Source organism: Leiobunum rupestre, chromosome 4, assembly GCF_980474605.1.
Source record: "Leiobunum rupestre chromosome 4, qqLeiRupe1.1.hap1, whole genome shotgun sequence".
NCBI classification, from domain to species: Eukaryota; Metazoa; Arthropoda; class Arachnida; order Opiliones; family Sclerosomatidae; genus Leiobunum; species Leiobunum rupestre.
In genome coordinates this window covers 25,535,748-25,558,714 of record NC_143387.1, presented here as the reverse complement: position 1 = coordinate 25,558,714, position 22,967 = coordinate 25,535,748, and the positions used below count along the sequence as shown (strand labels likewise).

Genomic DNA, 22,967 nt, shown 5'->3' with positions numbered 1-22,967 from the left:
GCTTCAGATTCACTATTGGGTTGAGCAAGGTGGTGTTAGTAAACAAAGAAATAACCTAAACTGGGGCACGTTAACTGTCTAGGGATTTGATCTTTGAGGTATGCTTAAATGAAAGAAAGGGGGCTGAAATGAGTTGCCATCTTACCATACTTTAATGCTACCGACGAAGTAACAAAACAAAAACACGCACAGTCAAACACTAAATTAATTGGTTCTTAAAATTTATCCAAGTAAAGATTTAGATTCCTCAAACGTTTGATATAAAGAAAACTGTTAGGAAGGCCTTTTTAATTTTAAAATGATATCCAAGTAAGGATTCAATAAAACAAATTAAGTGATTAAGTTAATGAATTAACATGCCCAAATAAGGACAATCTCCAAGTAAGGAGATTCGATTATTGGGGAGATATTCCCCAGTCAAATTTAAGTAGTGCGCCCAAGTATATAATAACATTTTGGTTATTAATTGCTGAGAGTTAATAACGTATCAAGATAAAATAATGAAATAATTACGAAAGAGTTTCATGAGTCCATGTTGGAGTTCCGTCATTGGTTTTCGTGGTTAAGTGGCGGTCGGTGGGTCGAGGTTCACAACAGGCGCCGCACACGAGTTACTGAATGGGCTATACTAGCCTCTTCTCTTTTTTTCTCAAAGTTGGTTACTTGACCGTCTCGACGCGCAAGTTTTAAAAGTTCCGAAACATTGTCGAAAACATTTTACTTTTTTCGTACTTGGCGGAGTCTCTACTCTGCTCTCCCTCTCTCTTTTTTTTCTTCTCAACATTAATTTTTATTTTATTTTACCAATCAGGATTCAGGGGCTCGTGTTTCTGAATAGGTCACGATGGACATGACGTGACCCTTTCACCTTGGATTGGTGTGTTCATTCGAAAAACCAATACCAAAGTCACACCCATTCACTTAGTTCTAAAATATAAAGTCCTTGGAGATTCTGGAGAAACCGACGCATACACTAGGAAATTTCAATTATATAAAAAGGGCCACCGTCAAAGTAGTCATAAAATGTTTCAAAGAAAAATCTTTGCGAAAATAAATATACCGACAACAGGGAAAGAAATAACTTTCGGGGTAAAAATAGCTACTGGGTAATTAATAACTCATTTTCTTTTAAAAGGTGCTAAAATTAAGAAAACTTGGTGCAGAAGGGAAGAATAGAGAGTTGTAAAAATCAAAACCTTTGACAAGAGATAGGCCCGCTTTTAGTGAGCGACCGATATTCCCATGGCTGCCCAAATTCCACCCCGCCGAAGGGTTGAAGAGGGCAAACCCCGACCAGCGGGTAAATTGCTCTCGCTCTCCCAATAGGATGACTTCTAACTGGGGACTATAGAGGTACCGCGCGTGGATCCAAAACACAGAAGCCCATACATCACCCAAACGATTTCTGGACAGATTGAAAAGAAGGCTCTGACAAAAACTACCCCTACTATCTCTGTTTCCAGGAATTTAAATGTGAAATTAAAATAAGCTGAACAGTTTGCAAAACAAAATTACATAATTAAAATGAGCCTAGCAAATGGCGTTACAAATTCTAAAACCAAAGGATTTCTGACATTTCAATGATTTTAATTACCAAGGGCCTGATGCAATTTAGCTATTCCGATTTGGCTAGCTGTTTATTTGGCCACCATCGAAAATATTTTAGCGGTTCCTGTTAATCAGCGACGCTTTTATTTTGGCTTATTTTTATCACAATGAAAGAGCTTGGCTTTTGATTCTAAAATCCACCACGTGGCTATTGTCTGCTCGCGTTTCTTCCCGTTGTGCCGCAATTTGCCGCTGAAGGTCTGGCAAAAACATTTTTCGGAAAGCGATAATGAGCTAGAAACTCACGGCTAAAAAATAATCCACCGTGGTTTATGAGTGCTTTTTGGCACCTAGTTACAGCCCAAGACCACATTTTTTTTGAGTAGTTTTGATTAATAAGGGTTGAGATATGTGTCAAGGCCACACTTGGGGAAAGGGACGGGACACCGGTGGCGGAACCATGAAAAGCACCAGTCCCACATTATCTACCAGACGCTTGGGATTACAGGACTACGCCACTACTCTCGCAACCAAATACCGCTCGCAAAATAAACAGAACTCATTCCTGTTATTTTTGCGTTCCGACTTTTCGTAACCACGCCCCCTTTCTGTTAATCTAGCGAGGAATCTCTATTTGGTGATTCTAAAATCGTCTCAGCACTGGGTCTTAAATCATTAAATTAAAAGTATCGTGCTAGCTGATACCGCAGTTGAATGACGACAACAAGGAGGTAGCGATTTTTTCCACAGAGTTGTAAAAATGAAAACCAACCTTAAGAGCAGATAGTCTCTACGTCCGCGTGTAAAAGATTCGGAATAACCAGGACTACTACTCTATCCATACCGCGTAAATTCATTTTGGTTATTGTTGCTTATATCTCTAGTTTGATCTTTCGCGGCAGCTTTCCAGAATAAAATGGGTCTGATTTTCGACAACATCGGATGCGGGATGGCCATCGCTGAAGTGTCTGACGACGAAAACAAGACCATAGAGATACTGGAGAAGGTCAAGGCGCGCGACTTGGGAAACATTTTCATCTTCGCGGAAGTTGACACCCTACAATTGATACTTCATACGGTATTTCTACTTATTTAAACAGGCACTACGTAAAAATTTTACATTTATACTAGGGTTTCTACATTGATACGATATTTTAAATTATATCAGGCTTCAAAGCTCTCCATGTTTAAAAATCATTTCAGCTGGTTCGCTATCACAAAGGTAAGAATGGAACAAACGGGAAATTAAACTTTTTTTTAAGAATGTATACGTGTTAACGGAGAATATACGGGTAGCACTCTCTTTGCCTGGGGTGCGTCAAAATTCTAAGAATCCTTCCCTTGATAGTGAGAATTCTCACTTCTCAACAATTTGACGGTCCTTCTCACAGGAGGTGACGTCATCTCTTCTTACGAGTTCTCTTGAGAAGAGTGAGAATGCATCCGAGACTGTTCACTTGGTCAAAAAGGGTTGGATATTATAAATAAAATGGCACCTTATATTCTAATCATTTTACTTGATGCTGAAGAAAATAAACAGTATGATATTTTTGTGGACGAAAATTAATTTCAGAGAATACAGAATGGTTAGTTAATTTACGATGACCCATTTCCTTTTAAATTATAAATAAAATGTTTTCTTCCTTCATTTATTGTCGTGAAATCGTGTGAAAATAATATTTATTGTCAAAGGCTTAGTTTACAACGTTCGTGGCATTCTCGTAAGCCGCAATATTTAGAAGAATCTTTTTACATTTGACGCATTTTAGCGAGCTCTCACGGGTAGAAAAATTCTCACGAAGAACTCTTCTCAAGTGAAGAATTGCTTCTTAGAATTTTGACGCGCCCCTGGTGATTTTCGGTGAAAAACCACGTGCTCTCCACCTTTCATCGTGTAATTCATCACTCTTTCCGCGTACGGAAGCACACAGGTTCTCGCTGCATGTACGCGGGAATCACGAAAACAGAGGCTATAGTTTCGACTTCACATTCTCTGTTAACCCGAATGCATTCTCATTTTTAGCTAATTTATAAAAACTATGTACTATCAACACCATAGGAAGACTCGAGGAAAAATTGGTGCTCTCAGTGCCTAAATGCCTCTTTCATTTTCGTGACGCCCATTGCCCGAGATAAAGACGCGAATGAAGCCTTCAAGAATGCGGGTTTGACGTCGGACGACGTGGTAAATCAGACATTTCAGAGACGCTTTTGACGAAGCTAACACGCGTGTGATTAATTGGCTTGTAAAGGTGCATAACGCTTTTCATTTTGATCTGGCGCGGAATGTATTTGAGCTGGTGGCGAAGGCCGCAGCCAAAAAGGAAAACCAATGGCCGGAGAAATGGACTTACCCAGTGGACTGCAATGCTGAGCTGACGGAGGAAGCGACTACTGAAAGAACTAACGCCAAATTGAAGAGTATGTTATCAGAGGTAAAATAATACATTTCATACGAATTAATTAAATTAAAATAATTAACGTAGTGGATTTTAAACTCATTAGACATGGCAGTCATCTAACTGTCAAAACGTTTAGCTCTGTTTCTGCACTGGGTTTTTACGAGCAATAAAAACAAAATTGTCTGGGTGGAAACAGACGAGTCAGATACCCAATTTTTTTAACCAGTGTAAAAAATTTTACTTTAGGCCTACATAGTAATTAGTAAAACCACGAAACTATATGTAATCACTAGGAATGTCTAAGGAAGACTATGGTGACCCTGATGATTTTCATAAAAACGGGCGTGGTTTACGGCAGATAATTCACACGTGACACGCAACGTGTTAAGTCGACATTAAGTCTTCGCTCTAAGACATTAAGTGGTTTAAAAAGTGTGTAACATGGAATTCTGGACTTTCCCAAGTCCAAATATTTCCATCCAGAATTCCGCGGTAGTATCGGACTTCTGTTTCTGAGTGCTGGTCACTTAGAAGCGGTAGCTCTGGGAAATTGGTGCTTGTCTGGCCAGAAGGTGCCGATTCTCCGCTCGGCCGTGTCATATTTCCATCTAGTTATGGCTTACACGAATTCCATTTAATTCCCTTTAGCCCACCGTCGTAATTTAATTTGACTGTGTATAAAAGTTTGCCAATGTTTACAGTTTTATTTGTATTTTATCTCTTGTTCGATCCTTTTGCAATGTTAAAGCTTTCATTCCCTTAGCAACAAAATTGTTAGTAAGATGTGTATGGAAAACTTTTAAAAAGATGTTCGAGGATTTTAATAGATTCGCGCTGAGATTTGAAGTTTCTCGATCGAGGGACGCGTTTTTTTTAAAAACGTTGCTCGTTTTTGAAAAGAAAAAGGCCCGGTGGTGATTTCCAGCGAAAGAAAAGTTGACTCTAGAGTACGAGCGATTGACGCGCAGTGCCTCTAGGGGCGAGCTCGCGCGTAACTTGGTTAAAAATAAACAACAATTCCCGTTGACGCTAATGTAAATGTAGCGAGAATTTAAAGTAAATTAACAAATCGTTTTTCGAAAAAATATTTGATTAACATTTTTCCAGTATAAATTAATTTAAAAGAAAACCAAAAAAAGCCTTTAAGATATATTTTATCGTTTTATTTTTGAAATAGGCGGTCTCAAAGTTCACGCGTATGTCTAGATATACATCTAGGGAGAGAGCGGTGATTCCCGGTGAATTTAAATACTTCTATCTTGTACAACCTATAGTAATATATTATAGAAATTATATGACAATTAAAATTAAATTACTTACATTAATTGTTATATCGTAGACCTTTTTAGTCACCGACGTCTCTCGTATGCATTGCCCTTGAACTACTGAGCTGTCTTCGTTCACTGTTTCCCTAACGTTAAATATACGATTGCCTACCTATACGTAGATTCCCTAAAATATTCCCACGTATTTCGTTATTTGTTTCGTATTACAGTTAGCGTTCGCCATCGTTTAACGATACCAAAGATGATTGAAACTCGTACCCTAGATTCGAAATCACTCTCTCGCGCGTTGCCGATAGCGTTTACCCACTTCACGCTGGAACTCAGAAAAAATTCGCTCCATGGTTTGCGCCTTACCGCAACCGACGGAGCCCGATTTTTCTGAGGTCACGTGCCGGAAAAGGGTAAACGCTTCGTAACAAAACCGTCAATGGGAAAGCTCTCAGTATTCGAATCTAGGGTACGATATTAAATTATCTTTGACGATAGTAATCGTGTTTTCCGTTTCAAAATACGAGGCTTAAGACTGGGCAAGATTCACCACGTTAAAATTTTCACCTACTTTAAAGATACATTGTGAACGAACCAATGGATGAAAAGTTATGAAATTAGCTTTTAAATAAACCTGAAAACTTATTTCAAGTCATATTTTTAATTCTCCGATGACAAAATTCTCGAAAAGTATTAATATCGTTCCGAATTACAACCTACTTTCTAAAATCTCATTTTGCTTTCTAATACGCGCGTTGATAACGCAAACTTTACCTAGACGAGCAGCTGTTCGATTATCTACATGGCGCGTTAAAAATATTATTTTTTAATGTTATAAAGCGATAAACGATTTTTCAAGACGATTTTATATTACATTTAAGTTCATATAAACGGGAAAATTGTCAGTGGAATATTTCTTAAATTATTTGGTAGGTTAATTAACGTTTAGTTATCGCGAACTTTACATTAATTTCAATGGGGCGGGGAAAAATCGTTTAACCAAGTTACGCGCGAGCTCGCCACGAGAGGCGCTGCGTGTCATTTTCGTTTGAAACCGACAAACCTCTTAAGGGAGCGTCCATTAATTACGTGAGGTGATTTTGACGATTTTTCAACCCCCCTCCCCCCTTGGTGAGATGGCGGCCATCAAAGGTGAAATGGGCTGGAGCCTCATGGTTGAACGTGAAGCCCGAAGCAAATTGAAATACCTTGGACGGTTGAAGTTTATGTCCCCAAGCCGGATTGCTAAGAAGGTTTACATCGTCGCGCGTAACACGAGCCATTTTGTCCCCCGTTTTAAACGACGAACAGCTAATCTCGATCGGGCTTATGGTGTTGGTACGGAACGGTTTAAGGCACTCACGGAGGCTCAGTGGAATGTGTATGTCGATCGAGACGTAGACAGGAACGCCGAAGCAAAGTGGAAAAAAAAAGGTCGCGAATCACAGATCTCTCCAGATTTACAAGAACAAAGCCCAGCCGAGCAGTGAAGATTTCTACGACGGGAGTTTGTCGAGTGGTCTTCTCTTTCAAGCGCGGACAGGAGCCCTTTTCACCGGCGATAGGTGCGAACAGCTCTTTGGCAGCTCCAGTCGTTGCGTACAGTGCGGAGCTGAAAGAGAAACGCTAGAACACGTCCTTCTGGAATGCCCGGCTTTGGCGATTTTTCCGGAGATCGAAGCATGGGCCAAATAATGATAAATTGAAGGTACCAGAGTCATGTCCAGGATTTATCATTATTTGGCCCATGATCGAAGACTGGAGAGAGGGGTCCTTTTATCTGCCCTTGGAAAACATCATGGGGTTTACGGATAGCGAGTGGAACCCGCCATTTTTAAAACATCTCCTCACTAAATGGTTCTGGCAAAAGAAGTCGGCAAGAGATCTCGCTGAGAGTAGCGGATGAAGACTGTAAATATTTTTTTTTCTTTTTATCAATTGTTACGTATTGAATTTTTTAAATTTTGCTCCTCAAAATAATTGCTGGTTGTGCTCCCCAAAGCGGAGCCGCCCTGTTTTAAAAGGGCGCATTGTATAACGCGAACCGAATAAATCCATTCATTCATTCATTCATTCATGTCGTGAGATTTGGCTAAACCCCCTCCCTCCCCCCCTAATATCACGTGAGATTTTCAAAATGCGTCTTTTTAGTGTAAATACGTTAGTATGTGTTTGATAGCGTTAAATTTATTTAAAAAAAACAATTTGCTTTATTATTTATATTTAAGACTAGTTTAATAAGACTAGTATAGACAGAACGTTGTCTGGAAACGGTCTATTCACAAAACATGTAAATACGCCACCGTCGTGTATTCCGTTTTATGAACAAATTCAAGGCAGTTGGAAAATTAAGTGAAGTAAAGTAGAACTCCTTAAATTGCAAATAACAAGGTGCACAATGCACATGTGTTCAAGGTATTTTAACAGAATAAGATTGTTTGAACATGTTTTTTCGGTAAAGAGAATAACTACAAAGGTTTTTTTATTATATTTTCCCATCATAGCCTACGTAGAACCTTAGAATTAGTTGGAATTAAAATGCGTTTTATATTATGGTATATTAGTATTACCTAAACAAACTATTATATTTTGTGTGGTAGTGTACCCTACTATATCAGAAAAATATGGGGTGTTTGAGGAAAGCAATAGTTTTAGTTTCACTTTCGATTTTAAGATTTTCGATCTTAAACGTTAATTCAGGATTATTAAGCTTAATTCTTAACTATATGCACTATCACTGTTATGTTAAATTAATGAAGTAATAAAAAATACAGAAAAGAAAAAGAACTTACAATTTTAATTTAGACTGAGTCAAATGAGTGATTTCTAACGGTATAATAGGGTTTCGTTCATTGAATTGGGAATAATACTGCTAGAATTACAATTACGATTTCGGTTGCCATGGTTACGCGGGACCTGTTCTGAGAAGACTGTACGAAATTCATCTTTATAATTAGGCGGTAGCGCCATCTATATTTTGTAAAGTTATATGATTCGCGCAAAAATTCAATTGCAATATAGTTGCCACCACTAGAGACAGATGCCGCCACGATTGAACGATATAGTTAAAAAAGTCTCCATATTGAACGAAATTGGTCCCGCGCCAGCCAGATTTAGTTGTAGCTCTATTTATTCCCAACTCAATGGTTTCGTTAATCTATAAGACTGAATATGATCGTCGATCGGCTAAAACGTCGACGCGGTTGGATGGAATTTATAACTTACGGTTATTACTACGTTGGTAGCCGCCGGACTTAGAAAGGAAAAATTCGTAATTGGAATCTTGGACAATACTACAACAGACGCATTTATATTTATTATGTATGTTCTTCTTTAATTTTCTCTGTAATTGACTTTATTTATACGGCGTTTTTTTCGCGGAACACCGATCGGATAGTCGTCAAAGTGAAGGTTTATGGGCACCCTATCTACGGTGGGTCCCAATGCACTGCATCAGCATAGTTACGCCACTGCGCAAGGTGTTATTGTGTAGCATTTAGCCATATTTTAGTTGAGAAAAACATGTTTTACTTATAAATTTAGCCCAGTTTGCTCTCAATTTTACGCTGTTTCTTGCGGAAAAAAATACGTGATATTTTCCGAAACCCCCCCTCTCCCCCACGTGAGATTGGGTGAGATTCAGCATGACCCCCTCCCACCCCCCTAAACGCCTCACGTAATTAATGGACGCCCCCTAAACCACGAATTAAACGAAACTTGAAAGAGAGAGAGAGATTGGAGGATCTAAAAAGTGCAGTTGACTCTACCAGAGCCGTATTGGGACCATCGTCTCCGCGAGAGTGCGTTGTAGTTTTACTATCATTATTTAGCTCAACCCGCTTAACGGGTTTATGTTTTAGTATTTAGTAGTAAGCTATAGTTAATTATCTAGGTGCACCGAACTTTTAGCTTAGTTTTGTAGTTTATTTTATACGCGTCTTAAGCAGCGTTCAGATTATGTGAAAATATTACGTTTGCGTCGATCGTGTCGGTTCTTTCGATTTCTTACACCGTTCAGACTTCTCAACCGAGACTTTAAATTTTCGCGCGTGTCGTTTACATTTTTTATTTTGTTGAGGACTGCCTAGATGCCGTCTCGGTTTAAAGCTCAAAAAGTTCATAGCAGACAATTAACCTTATGCCTCATCAGCGCGGACTCTAGGTAGTGGCAACCTTTAGAACCATCGAAATACTATAACCAATCAGAGGTGGATAAAAAATTATCTCAGTTTTTCCGCCGTCTTTACTGAGCTCTGATTGGATGAACAATCACTTTTTATGTTAATCTCGGTGCAAGGTTGGTTCCTTTCTGAACAGTGAAATGAACGAACCGACGCGACCAACATAACCGAAACGACACGACCGATGCTAACGTAATATTTTCACATAGTCTGAACGCGGCTTTAAACTCAATTACTTTCATTGGCAACCTTTTAACCCTTTTAACCCCTAGACAAAATATTAATTAAGATTTTAAGTTTAACGTTGTCCTCAATAGTGAAATCCATACATGTACCCGGTTAGGACATTCCAAAATTAAATTAATTTTGGGTTTCTCTATTAGCTCATAGCGTAAGTTATAATTTTTATTAATTATATTTCGTACAAACGCACCATCGCTACAGGTGTTAAGAAAGTGTTACACCTCGTTAACACCGTTTTTACACTTAAAAAAGGGAGTTACCTTTTAAATTTGTAAAAATAGTGTTACTTAACACTAAACACACGTTTAAATAAGATTAAGATACACATTCCAAGAAATTGGTTAAAAAGCAACTTTAAAGATGTTAATAGCCCTTATTTAGTGTAAAATAGCACTGTTAAAAGTTTTAATACGCCATTTTTTAGTGTAAAATAGCACTGTTAAAAGTTTTAATACGCCATTTTTTAGTGTAAAATAGCACTGTTAAAAGTTTTAATACGCCATTTTTTAGTGTAAAATAGCACTGTTAAAAGTTTTAATACGCCATTTTTTAGTGTAAAATAGCATTGTTAAAAGTGTTAATACCCCATTTTTTAGTGTAAAATAGCATTGTTAAAAGTGTTAATACCCCATTTTTTAGTGTTTAATGTCACCTTTAAAAGTGTTAATACACACTTTTGTTACAGTTAAATAGCTGCTTTAAAGATGTTAATACGTCCTTTTATTAGAGTGAAACAGCACCTTTAAAGATGTTAATACGCACTTTTGTTACAGTCTAATAGCAGCTTTAAAGGTGTTAATACGCCCTTTTGATAGAGTTAAATAAAACCTTTAAAAGTGTTAATACGCCCTTTTGTTAGAGTTAAATATCACGTTTAAAAGTGTTAATACGCCCTTTTGTTAGTGTTAAATAGCTGCTTTAAAGATGTTAATACGCTAGACCAGATTCTCGAAGAACACAACAAATCAAACTAATCGGTGTTTCCTAAATTCATTTTCTGGTGAGTCTCTCTTCGGACTGACTGCCATTCGATATCTTTCCGCAAATGAATTTGAAAACACGCGTTACTTCTTACATTGGACGTAGTTTAAGCCCCGGCCGTTTCTTGAGCAGCTTTCGCAGCACGGTGCCAATGGACATTCCCAGTGTACACAAATATAGTTTCCTGGTAAAACCTATATCTCTAAAAGTAAAATTTCAGGCGCCATTGAAAGGCGCTTACGGAAACATCGTTTTCAAGACGGACAAAGCCGGAAGGACAACGGCGTACCAGGAAATTAGAATGGAGATAGCTCACAGTGAAATTGAAAACCAAATACTGAAAATTAACGTGAGCCGCTATATCCCGTTCTTCGCGTTACACTCATTAATATTAATTGTCATCGAAACATTCGCAGCAAAAGGTGAACTGGCAGAAGAAATTTGCTACGAAACCCAAAGACGAATTTGAAGGTGATCCGAGCAGCATTTCACAATACTACGCGATTCCCATGCTAAGAATTACCACGGTTCATGTAAGAAATTTAATAACCATACCAGAAGTATATAACATACCTTTGAGAGGCAGTTTCCAATGACAGTGATGTTCCCACCCAACCGTGAATGTCTGCTACGCATCATGGCTTAACATCTACCGCCTACTCAAACGTAAAATGTACAAATTAAACCGCGATATGATAGTTTTAGAAATCGCTATATGACGTATTTTGCCCGAAACTTATTTAAAATAATCGGTGGTTGCCTGCTGTGTAGGGAGATGGATACTTCTCTCGTAAGAAATATTGTATATACTTCTGGACATACGTAAAAGTCGGGGAGGGAAGGGGAGACGCGAGTTCATGGTCGCCAATTTCATTTCATCGGTTTATAAAATCCGCCAATATAGATTTGCTTGCTAGGGCGCAGAAATAACGAAGCAAATAATATTCAAATTGCTTCGTTATTTCAAAACATTATCCTCAAACGGGTGCCCCGTCTCCTCGCCCGTCTCTGTCAAAAAATATCAAGCGCTCGAAATACAAGAAATATTATACATAATGATTACTTAGATTGTACTTTTAATAAAACTTGAATCGCGGTACTTCAACAAAATATGCCTTCAAGGTGGTACTAGACTCCGTAAGTCACGTACTATTTCCTGCCGCAGACAGTCTCCAGCGAGACTAAAACGCGATTTCTATCCGCAAGATAATATGATGAAAACAATACTCCGTACTGTAGTGTAATATGATTTAGTAAAAGTTTTTATTTACTAAATATAATGGTCCTTGCTTAGCACATTTTTCAATTCGTAAGTGTATCTAAACTTGTATAGTCGAATATGACTAGAATCAATATATTTTAAGTTGCGATCCGTTTTCCCCGTATCGAACTCTATTGTAGCGGGTGCTTAAACGACATCAAGGTTAATATGAAAAGGGTATGGAAGACGGGAAGAGTAAATTATCGAAGAGTGGCGGTTGTAGGTACTGTTATGATCCCCCTCTATAATTCGCACTGGAGTGTACGATAGAGTTTAGGAGAAACCATCACCATCTAGACATCACTTTTTTTAAATTGGAAACAACAGAAAATTTTTAAGCTGAATTTCAACATTTGACGAAAAAAGAGGAAAACGGCAAATAAATTTTTTGCCGTAAAGAGCGTTGATATCACTTTTAGAGGTGGAACATTTTTTGACGATACGGGGTTTTAGCCATACGAAATAGCGGGCTTTCACATCTCTTTTACAGTAGGATCTTGGGTTGCGATGTAACTGATATAATATGTCGGTTAAAAGACCACAGAGATGTAATAATCAGCTAGGCTACGCTAATACCCAAGGCACCACCTTAGGCGCGAGTCATCTAGCAAATTTTCATGCCTTAAACGGGTTACAATGCGTAGGAAGGTGGTGGCAACTTCTTCATGCCAAGCGAGCCAACAGCTACCTACACTCACTATTACCGTTAACCTCGACAAGTTTTTATGGAAAGAGGAAAACCCCTTTAACCAGTGGGGAGAGAACTTTCAAACTCAACGCAGGAGTGGTTCCGAGTTTTCACCCAGTACCACAAGCTGGATTCGAACCCGGCTCCTCTTGCTGCGAGGCGAAAATGCTAACCACTCCGCTCTCAGATGGGAAAGGACCATTTCAAAGCGGGTATTATTTGTAGAAAACGTTTCTAGGCCATATGAATAGATAATGAATGCCAAACGGAGGTATAGTTTTCCTGTGAAAAAAACAAATGGTTCCGAACACAATTTACGGATAGATCAATGCGATTATTACGAAAAGATTTTAGGCAATTAGGATAGGGGAGACGTATGGTAGTTAGTCTTATCTTCGATTGGAAACCATTTTTGGGGAAGTGCCATATTATTTCTAATAAAATAGGTCTTTTTTTTGTTACCGTTTGGGAGTTTTCTAAAAGTATGCCAATTTTCTGCGTGATACGATAACATTGGTAATAAAATGGTGACGTGGAACAAGAAGACGCGTCGATAGCCTCCCCGGGCCACGTTTACGTAAAAGGCTATTGGAATCACTAAAAAATTATGTTGGAGAACTATATTGTTTCCTTCTGTCAAATAGGAGCCGCCTTTCATTTACGTGATGAGGAATGAGAACGGAGAGTACTCTTTCGAAGGATTGTGCATCGATTTGCTGAAGGAAATCCAAGAGGTGGCCCAATGGAAGTTCACGTACCGAATCTTCGTCAACAAAGACAATGTGCACGGGACAATGATTGAACTGGCCGGAAAAAACATCACTTGGAGCGGAATGATTGGCGACGTGGTCAACGGGGTAAGCCGATAAAATAGTTATTTATTTTCGATCACAGACACGATTCTATAGCATCACTCCAATCCTCTTTAGAGCGCCGATTTGGCTTTGGGGCCCATAGCTGTCATGGCGGAAAGAGAAACTGCCGTGGACTTCACGGTTCCGTTTTACGATATGGTTGGAATTTCTATTCTCATGAAGAGAAATCAGCCACCAACGTCCATCTTCAAGTTTTTGTCTGTGCTAGAGGCTAACGTATGGGCTTGCATCATCGGAGCATACTTTTTTACCAGGTAAGAACCCTTGCAAGAAGTGTAAAAGAAAGCGATTCTTATTAATTATCCGAAGTTTCTTGATGTTCTTGTTCGACCGGCTGAGTCCATACAGCTACCACAACAACAAGGAGAAGTTCAAGAACGACGAGGAAACGAGAGATTTCAGCCTCAAGGAATCTCTCTGGTTTTGCATTACCTCTCTCACTCCTCAAGGTGCAGTTCTATTACTGCTCGAAGGAGGTAATCATATTTTGATTGTCTTTCACCGTAGGTGGTGGGGAGGCTCCGAGGAATCTGTCCGGCAGGTTGGTGGCGGCCACTTGGTGGTTGTTCGGTTTCATTATCATCGCCTCTTACACGGCCAACTTGGCCGCCTTCTTGACGGTCTCGCGTCTCGACACCACCATCGAGTCACTGGACGATCTGGCCAAGCAGTACAAAATAAAATACGCCCCCATTGAAGGTTCTACTGCCAAAACCTACTTTGAACGTATGGCTGCTATCGAAGAGCGATTCTACGAGTTAGTGAAATGAAACCAGATGTCAATTTGAACTAACACCTTTATTTCTTTAACGGAAAGCAGAATCTGGAAGAACATGTCGCTGGATGACACCCTGAACGAAACGGAAAGGGCCAAATTGGCCGTCTGGGATTATCCTGTCTCGGACAAGTACACCAAAATATGGTGGACCATGAGAGAGACTGAATTCATGGAAAGCTACGAAGACGGTATTAAAAAGACGATGGAATCTAAAGGGCCCCAAGAAGGTTACGCAATGATTGGTGAGTTCAAAGTAGTAGAATGTAAATAAATTATCTTGGTTTTACGGAAACCTTTCTAGCGGAATCTACGAGAGTAAAATACGCCACTATGCAACATTGCGAATTGAGGCAAGTGGGGAATGAATTTAGTCGCAAGCCACTGGCGTTGGCGCTGCCTAAAGGCTCCGAGCTTCGGGAGAAACTTAATGGCGCGTAAGTCTTGTATTTGAGTAGGTGAAGTCTGTAAACCGTTTGCTTTTCTTATAATAAATCTTTTGAAAATTAAGTATTCTAAGTCTGCTGAGCGACAGAAAACTGGAAAGTCTAAAAGATAAATGGTGGAACCACAACCCCCATCTAAAGAAATGCGAGGATGATCGCGAAAAAGGAGACGGAATCGGTCTCGAAAACATCGGTGCGTTAGTCTCAAATTTAATTATATTGCGTTTTCTAATTCATTATCTCTTTGAAGGCGGTATTTTCTTCGTAATGTTCATTGGTGTCACTTTCGCTATTCTGACCCTGTTCGTAGAATATTTGTATTTCAAGAACAAGCGCTCCGTGACCCAGATCATTCGGGTCAAGGAATTCAGGCTCTCGAATGACCCAATCAAGAGATAAAGACACAAGTTCCCTCACTTAAAGGAAAGTATTACCACACCTTAATATTTCATCAACTAATTGTAAACCAAAAAGATAGCTTTTTATAACGATCGTCCAACTTGACGCAATCGGACGTAGTTGATTCATTTGTTATTAAAAGAACGTCCGTCTGATTGTAGAAAGTGTAGCCAGGGCTTGTGACACAAGGGAATTTGCAAAATAACTCCTTTTTAAGGAGTTTTTATCCCAGTTCTTCGGTTTCCCTTATAAATAAAAACTTGCAAACGATAAAAGCAGCGTAATTTTATTTGACGTTAATGGTAATAGAGTAATTTCACCTCGTAGCTTTGGCTATGGCCGCTTTTTTGTGCGGTTTTTTTTCTCTATGCGAAAAAGCATGGATGACGTCGTGTCACGTGAGACTGAAATCACTGAATAGTGAGTACAGAGAGCTTGTTGGCTAGCGTGGCATGAAGCGCTTGCCACCACCCTCCTACGCGTTGTAACCCTGCCATCTTAATTAAAGGCATTAAAAGTCGCTATTTGACTTCAGCCTTTGGTGGTGCCTTGGGTATTAGCCTAGCTAAATATTATTACTGTTATTTTTATTATGCAAGTGGTTATGGACAACATGATTCGTTATGAAAAGTTATTTTTGGTATGTTCTAGTGTATATTGTTTTATGATTTTAATTGATATATATCTGTGTAATATTCGTCTACCGGTACATATTTGGAAAGGAACTTTTTGGTAATACGTTATTCCACACTCGCTATTGTAGAATCATCAACGGTAACACATTAATATTCTTTGTAATTGGTAACCCAAAGGAACGTACCGTCACATTAAATACGATTGAAGCATATTCTCTAGTGTATTTATTTCATACTTCCGGCGTAATGCGGTCGCCAGAGCGTGGATAATTCGCTTCACGGGGTTTCAAATATGGATCACGCTATGCCATCTCGCGGTGTAGAGTTTTATTACAAGCGTGGCGCAATCAATACAATGGCCAACAAAAAGAAATATTTTCAGAAAGCGTGACTTGAGAATCATCGACGGAACAAAAAACCAGTAGTTAAAAGGCAGCCAACGCTTAAAATCCATTGGCGAACGGGACAGAGAGGCAGCGGGCGTTCCAAGGAGATCCGCAAGAACGAGAAATATATTAATATAGGTATGGAAGATATAAATTCTTTAAGACACCAAGACGTAACAATTATAAAGGGCTATCCTTATTGGACGACGTTGATAACTTATTACGTAGACGACATTATGAGGATTACTTCGATCTTGTCCGCGTCACGCGATACGTAAATTATGTTAATTGGGAAAATAAAAAATAATTTCGATCCTGACTTTAAATCGTTTACGAGACGTGCTCTACAATACGATATGATACGTTTTATTCCGCCAACGCCGTAATGGTACCCTCCAATCCTAATTAGGGGTGTGCGAGTCCTGCTTTTTAGGTTTAGAGTCGAGTCCCGAGTCTTGGAAAATTGGACTCGCGAGTTTTCGAGTCCAATTTTGAAATACTCCTTCGAGTCCATAAGAAATGTATTTTAACTTTTTCGAGGCCAATCGAGTCCAAATTTTCTAATCGAGTCCTGTTCGAGCCTTAAATTTTATCCTAACCATTTAAAATCAGAAAAAAATATTTTAACTAATTATTCATTATGTACTTAACTAATTATTAAATTTATATGACTAATTTGAAATTTCCAATTGGTATTAAAAATCATTTGCGGAATATAAAAAAAATCGCCGGGAAATAATAAACTCACCGGGTATTTTTCATTTTATTTATAAACTCGAGTCCACTTCGAGTAATTTTTAACCCTCGCAAAGGACCCGGGTACCCGATGGAGACCTAGTACTCGCACAGCCCTAATCCTAATCTTTTAGATCGAAGATTAGCGCATTTTTCCGATGCCTAACGTGTTTACAGAAATTACGCCGCATTCGACATAGACCAAATTTTAATAATATAATGTTATTACAGAGTGATCAACAACCGATTCTATAAGTAAGAGAATGATAAAAGTTTCAACTATCGGGCGCTAGTTTCTAGTTTTTCGATCGCGGCAAAGCTATACTGGAATTGGTCCTTGAGAGGAAAAAAACAAGATATCTTAAAGGACGTTTCAATATTACTAGTTTCAAGGAGGAGTTCCGGAATTAAGGCTAGAAAAATTCTATCACGAGGTACGGAAGATGAGAAGTTTCTACTAAATATTTTCTAACGCCGGTAAGCCCCTTTAATAGCGAAGACGCTGGTTGAGTTTTTTAAAACATATTTTCACAGCGCCATTCGTCAACTAAATAATAAAATTTGAATTTGGACCATAATTCCGAATCAGCCTGACTGGAAAATTATAACGCTCGGGTCGATATCCAATTTTCGTAAACAATATTACGTCTCAAAACACGCTGGGCGTGTTCCCTCAAATTCCCGTCAGTTAATAGGGAGCAAATTGCCGGATATCAAGAGTGGCGACTACGGCATGAAGTTGGCGGCGATAGCGTGACGTAAGCGACGGAAAAAGCAATTCGGCGGGAGAGAGTCGTTTGAGCGAGCTGTATTCCGTAACACGTCACGTTACTCCTGGGTCTTTCGGATTGGCCACTAGTCAAACGAATACGGATCGTACAAAAGGTATGAAAAAAACGTAAACTGGGTCACGCTACATTATGCATCGCGTACGAAGCGCACTTACTCATTTTTTTCCCTAACAGAGTTTCTTGAGCGTTAGAAAAATAAGTTCCAGGTCGCGGCGATAAAATCGACACTTAAAGCCGATTCCGCGATTAATCATACATGTTCATTAGCGAAGTTCTAGAATAACAGCAAAACTGAGTTTCCCCGACTTCATTTACGTTATTCGATGGATTTTGAGGTTGTTGATCGCGGTCATCATGTGCAAGGTCTTATTTAATTACATCTGAGAGGTGAGAAATAAATGAAAAATTGCATGGCCCTACTACTCGTAGAAGAGCTTTGAAAAGGCCACTATACCTCCATCTGTCGAGACTGAGATAAACCACAATTTAGCAGACCAGTTTCTAGAGCATGGACCAAGTATCTAAGAGGAGAGACTTACGACTCCTATTTTGTTTTGACACGGTAGGCGGGACCTAAACGGAAGGTTCGCCTCTGCGCGTCAGCGGCTACGAGTCAAATCGTGAAACACTTTACGAATTCCGATCATAGCGAGGTGGTCGGAAAATCGACTGCAGCGCCACCATATTTGTACGAAATGAGCTGCAACTTCCCGTGATTATAGCAGTAGTGAGTCCTCTAATACAATATTCAGGCGAGACCTATAAAACCAGGTTTAGACCATAGTTATCTATACTGAAATATTTATGGAAAAAAACTTTGGTTTACTAAACCCTGTTTTATAAGAATAGTCAGAAATGGTATTAGATTATTGGTCCATGTAGAGTCGGGAAAGCTTTTCAAACTTTTTTTTACATAAAAATAATAATTATAATAATCATCAAGCGACTTTTGAGGACATTAATTCAGGTGGCCGGGTTACAATGCGTAGGAGGGTGGTGGCAAGCCCTGCATGCCACGAGATCGAGCCAACAGCTCCCTACACTAACTATTACCGTTAAACTCGACAAGTTTTTAAGGAAGGGTAAACCGAAGAACTCGGGGGAAAACCCTTTTAACCAAACTCAACGCGGAAGGAGTTATTCCGAGTTTTCACCCAGTGCCACAAGTTGGGATCGAACCCGGCTCCTTTTGCTGCGAGGCGAAAGTGCTAACCACTCCGCCACCAATAATGATTTATATGAATCCATAATTAATGCATTTTTAAATAAAAGAAAAATTAAATTAATAGCCTGTAAAATTACTTCTCATTGTACACTTCTACAGGTGTTTTGATTTTTTTTCAAACTTTCAACTTTTCAATTTAGGAAACCACCGATATCAGTGAATTATAAAGCGATTTTAATTTTCACGATCAGAAGGTTTTACGAGACATTTTGTCAAGATGGCGGCCAAGGTGATAAAGGGAATGACGGTGTAGTCTTCCACTATGGAAATGATATAATACTTGTATCAATTTAAGAACAGTCGGAGGAACCTGGTCTATGTCATAATTGAAATTGTCGTAATGGTGGTGGAACAAAACGGTTTCCAATGGCGATGGCGAGGAAACGACTATTTCCCAGCTATGCCAACAGGTGCTAGAAGGCATTGATTTTTAGCCGGATATCTATGGCGCCGCGTAGCGTTACAAAAGTCCAAAGAAAGAGGCCATTTTCCCGATGACTTGGAGTGCGTGGGTGGATGGGTGGGCTGGCAACGGGGGAAGGGACATTACACCAGCGAAAAAGGCGCCTTAGCGAGGTAATTAACATTCCGTGGTATAAAGAGCCCCGGAAGAGAGCGGGCCCACTCCATAACGCGCTGTCGGGAGGAAGTATTTGGGTGTTAGGAAACGGAAGTCGCGTGTATTTCGCGAATTGGAGCCATTTAAAGCCCCGGTAACACGATTTTCCGGATATTTCATTTTTTCCTGTACAGGAAAAGTGAGCGATCAGTGTTGATTTCGCGGAGATGACCACTTTACACTCCTATCTGAGGGTCCTCCTAATTGGCTGGCTGATCCACTTACTTCTCGGAGTCGAAATCAATTTGGGTAAGTTGAAAACATAGACAAAGGTATCGGTGACACGGATTAAAGAGCGCCATCCGACGGCAGATCCCGCGTACTTATAGTTAGTTGATTTTTCTACGACGCAGCTCGCGATGTACGTTATTTTCTTAAAAATAATCGAGTAAACGCTTTAAGAACACCGATAATTACGGACTACGTTAATTTGTTCGCACAAAACGTACTAAAAATTTTAAACAAAGGTATCGGGGACACGGAAAAAAGAGCGCCATCCAACGGCAGCACTCGAGTACTAAACAATTAATTATTGTATAATGCACCTCGTTATATACGTTATTTCATACGCGGAGGATTATTAATTATTTTAAATCGATCGCTTTAAAGGTAATCATCATTTTAAAGAAAGAATGCGTATTCTATTTTATCCGAATTAAAGTCTAATAAGTCTAAAACACGCGTGTATTCCTTGCAGTTGCGAACACTAATAACAAAAGCGTAAATACCTTCTGCTCAAAATTAAAGTAGTAATCATGATAGGCTCAGCGACAATAACACAAAGGAGAGCAAGACTAAACACTCAAAATGGTTGTTCCCTCGACCTAATTAAACATCAAATAAAGCTTTAAAAATAATTTTTTTGAAATCTATGCTTTTTCAAATTAGATTACTATAGAGCATTTTTTATATTTTTTAATGTCAGGTTTCTCTAAAGGATTTCTTTTGATTTGATTTTTTATTAAAAATTCTTATTACAAACGCCAAAACCATTTTCCCTAATGAAATTTTTCAGATCTACCATTTCTGATTAACACTGCTATAAATCTTTGCTATTTCAAACTTGGTTACAATTTTCAAAAATTGATGTTTTTTAATGTAGTGCATTTCCGAAAACAAATTCTTTCAATTAAATTTTTATTTAGAAAACCGAGACAATCGCCAAAAACGTTATCACGAACTCAAAATGCTTCTAAATTCTAAATTTTATTCATTATAGCTATGCTATAAATCTTTGCTATTCGAAATTAGGTTAATATTTTCAAAATAAAATATTTTTATGTCATTTATCTCCGAAAGGATTTATTAACTACATTTTTCTTTAAAAAAACGACACTTCTTACAATAGCCCAAAAACATAACCATGGAGAACATTCAATGTTAAGATGAATCTTTTTACATATTTTAAATAAAAAAATTGTTGGTATAATAAAAAACGTACCTTATTTTAATTTTTTTTCATTCATTTAAGCTTACAATTGCCAGTTTCATGTTTAAAGCCCCATCTCTTGGCGTATTTGTGTTATAGGGGGTGACGTCACCATTGAAAAATAAAAACAAGCAGTTTCACTCTATTTGCCAGAAGCATTTACTAAATTACTTTACTTAACTCGTTACTTTGCGCGTGACAAATTTTAAGCACGTGCTAATATTATTTACTGCCTAGCTATTTTGACGCTTTCTTCTGAAAACTGGTTTATTAAAGGGAGTATATTTCGAATGGACAAATTGTCTGTTTAAACGCGATACGGCCTGTTTGTAAAGTACACGTGAAATTAGGTGATCCACTATATATATGGAACTTTAACCTCAGTTTAAGAACCACAACGGATACAACTTTTTGGTCTAATGATTTCACCGTGGGTTCAACAGAAGCGGCGTACTTTCAGTGCTCAACATTTAAAATAGCATAAACACCTCAACTAACTAACAACTTTAAGCTCGAATTAATGCCAAAGTTAAACAATGTAGCAGCTAGTTTGTGTAACCTAGGAGCAACAAACACAGCACCTCACACAAGGAGAACGCAATCCGCCAAAATCATGCATTTTCTTTCGTACAGTTTTCATTGGCTAGACGCTTCAGCGCCTGCTTCCGTCGGAAGGGGATAATCCGGAAATTTTTTGCCTTCCCCCCGCCCGTAAAACGTTCAGCGTAAAGGCTCGTCCAATGAAATTTGTACACAACACTGCGTTAGCGTGATAAAAGGCTAGCTGCGTACCCCTTGTGTTTGTCGCTCCTAGGTGTAACAAGTAAATTATCTCCAAATATTGTGATCACGCTCTCTTAAAATTGCATATAAATGCTAATTCCATTTTTCCATATTATTAAGTCATTTTTGGTAAAATAATTAATTTTTATAGATAAAACAATGATAAGTATTCTCGGATTTGTATAGAGCAAATGTTTTATTAACCGTTTACTTTATTGTTTGGAAAATCTTAAACTTTGGCAAATTTTCATTTGCCAGAAAGCTTATCAACACGCCCATTTAACGCATTACTACAGATACAAATTGGAAATTCATCCCCAGAGACATCTGGAAATGGGTTTGACAATGGAGTACGAATCTAGAGTAACGCGTGACATAACCCGCTAATATTACCCCATTTCGTTGGGAGGTTGAAGTGTGCAGAGGCAAAACAAACTTTTGAAAATATCGAATCTAGCCCTAAAGTTAGTTTTACCTTTGTGAGCTGTCGGCCATTCCCGGACACGAGGGGGGGAGGGGGTAAGGGGAGAAATAAGTGCATTTTAGAGTAGTTTTTATTTACAATGAAATAGCGACGGATCAATGTAATTTGTGTTATGGCGTAGTTACCGTGGCAACCAACTCCCCCCTCCGTTTCGTGGTCCGCGCGTTCTTTTATTTAATCAAAGTAAAATGCGCTCAAAATAACGTGACAATTAAATAGCGAACTAGTTTAAAATCTCTCGTAAGCTGCGTGTCCCACTGGCATGATTATTAAGAAGGCTGGGGGAGGAAATGTATGACGCACGGAAGAAAGCAATTTTCCCTTGAAGTTATCAAAAGGAATTAGGTTTAGTTGTAGGTACGGTGTCGACATCTAGTTTTGAATATTAGTTTTACGTTTTAATAAATTGGAATCAATCTAAATATTGAAAACCAATATTATTAGGATTCTGTTGTGACTAATTTCATTCTGTGATTATTAAATATGTGGCACATGAAAATATAAATTGAACAACTTCTATTTACACGGCTTGTCAAGTTAAGCCAATACACGTAGACAACTTTTATAAAAAAAAATACTCAGTTGCAGGCTAAGAAATGCAAAATATCTAGTAAATTTGGCGAAAAGATACTAGCACGAATTTCCATTAAATCGGCGGCGGGAATTTCAAATTTGGCTTGTTTACAGTTGAATTTCTAAGTATACCGGGCCCACGTTATGTAATTTTGGAAAATAACGTCTATTGCATTGTATTTCAAAGTGATCATTAATTAATTAACATAGATAATATTACTACTACAAGTGAGG

General features: G+C 38.6%; 1 protein-coding gene across 1 annotated transcript; it reads left to right on the top strand.

The window, feature by feature from the left end:
• The first annotated feature begins 10,917 nt into the window (after positions 1-10,917).
• LOC149947262 (ionotropic receptor 25a-like) lies at positions 10,918-15,073 on the top strand. Its single transcript, XM_090170866.1, has 10 exons — positions 10,918-10,978; positions 11,046-11,162; positions 13,223-13,435; positions 13,508-13,707; positions 13,763-13,902; positions 13,961-14,210; positions 14,274-14,473; positions 14,533-14,665; positions 14,740-14,867; positions 14,925-15,073. Exons 1-10 carry the CDS (start codon positions 10,931-10,933, stop codon positions 15,071-15,073), a joined length of 1,578 nt encoding a protein of 525 aa, XP_090026992.1. The 5' UTR covers positions 10,918-10,930.
• Positions 15,074-22,967: the final 7,894 nt, after the last annotated feature.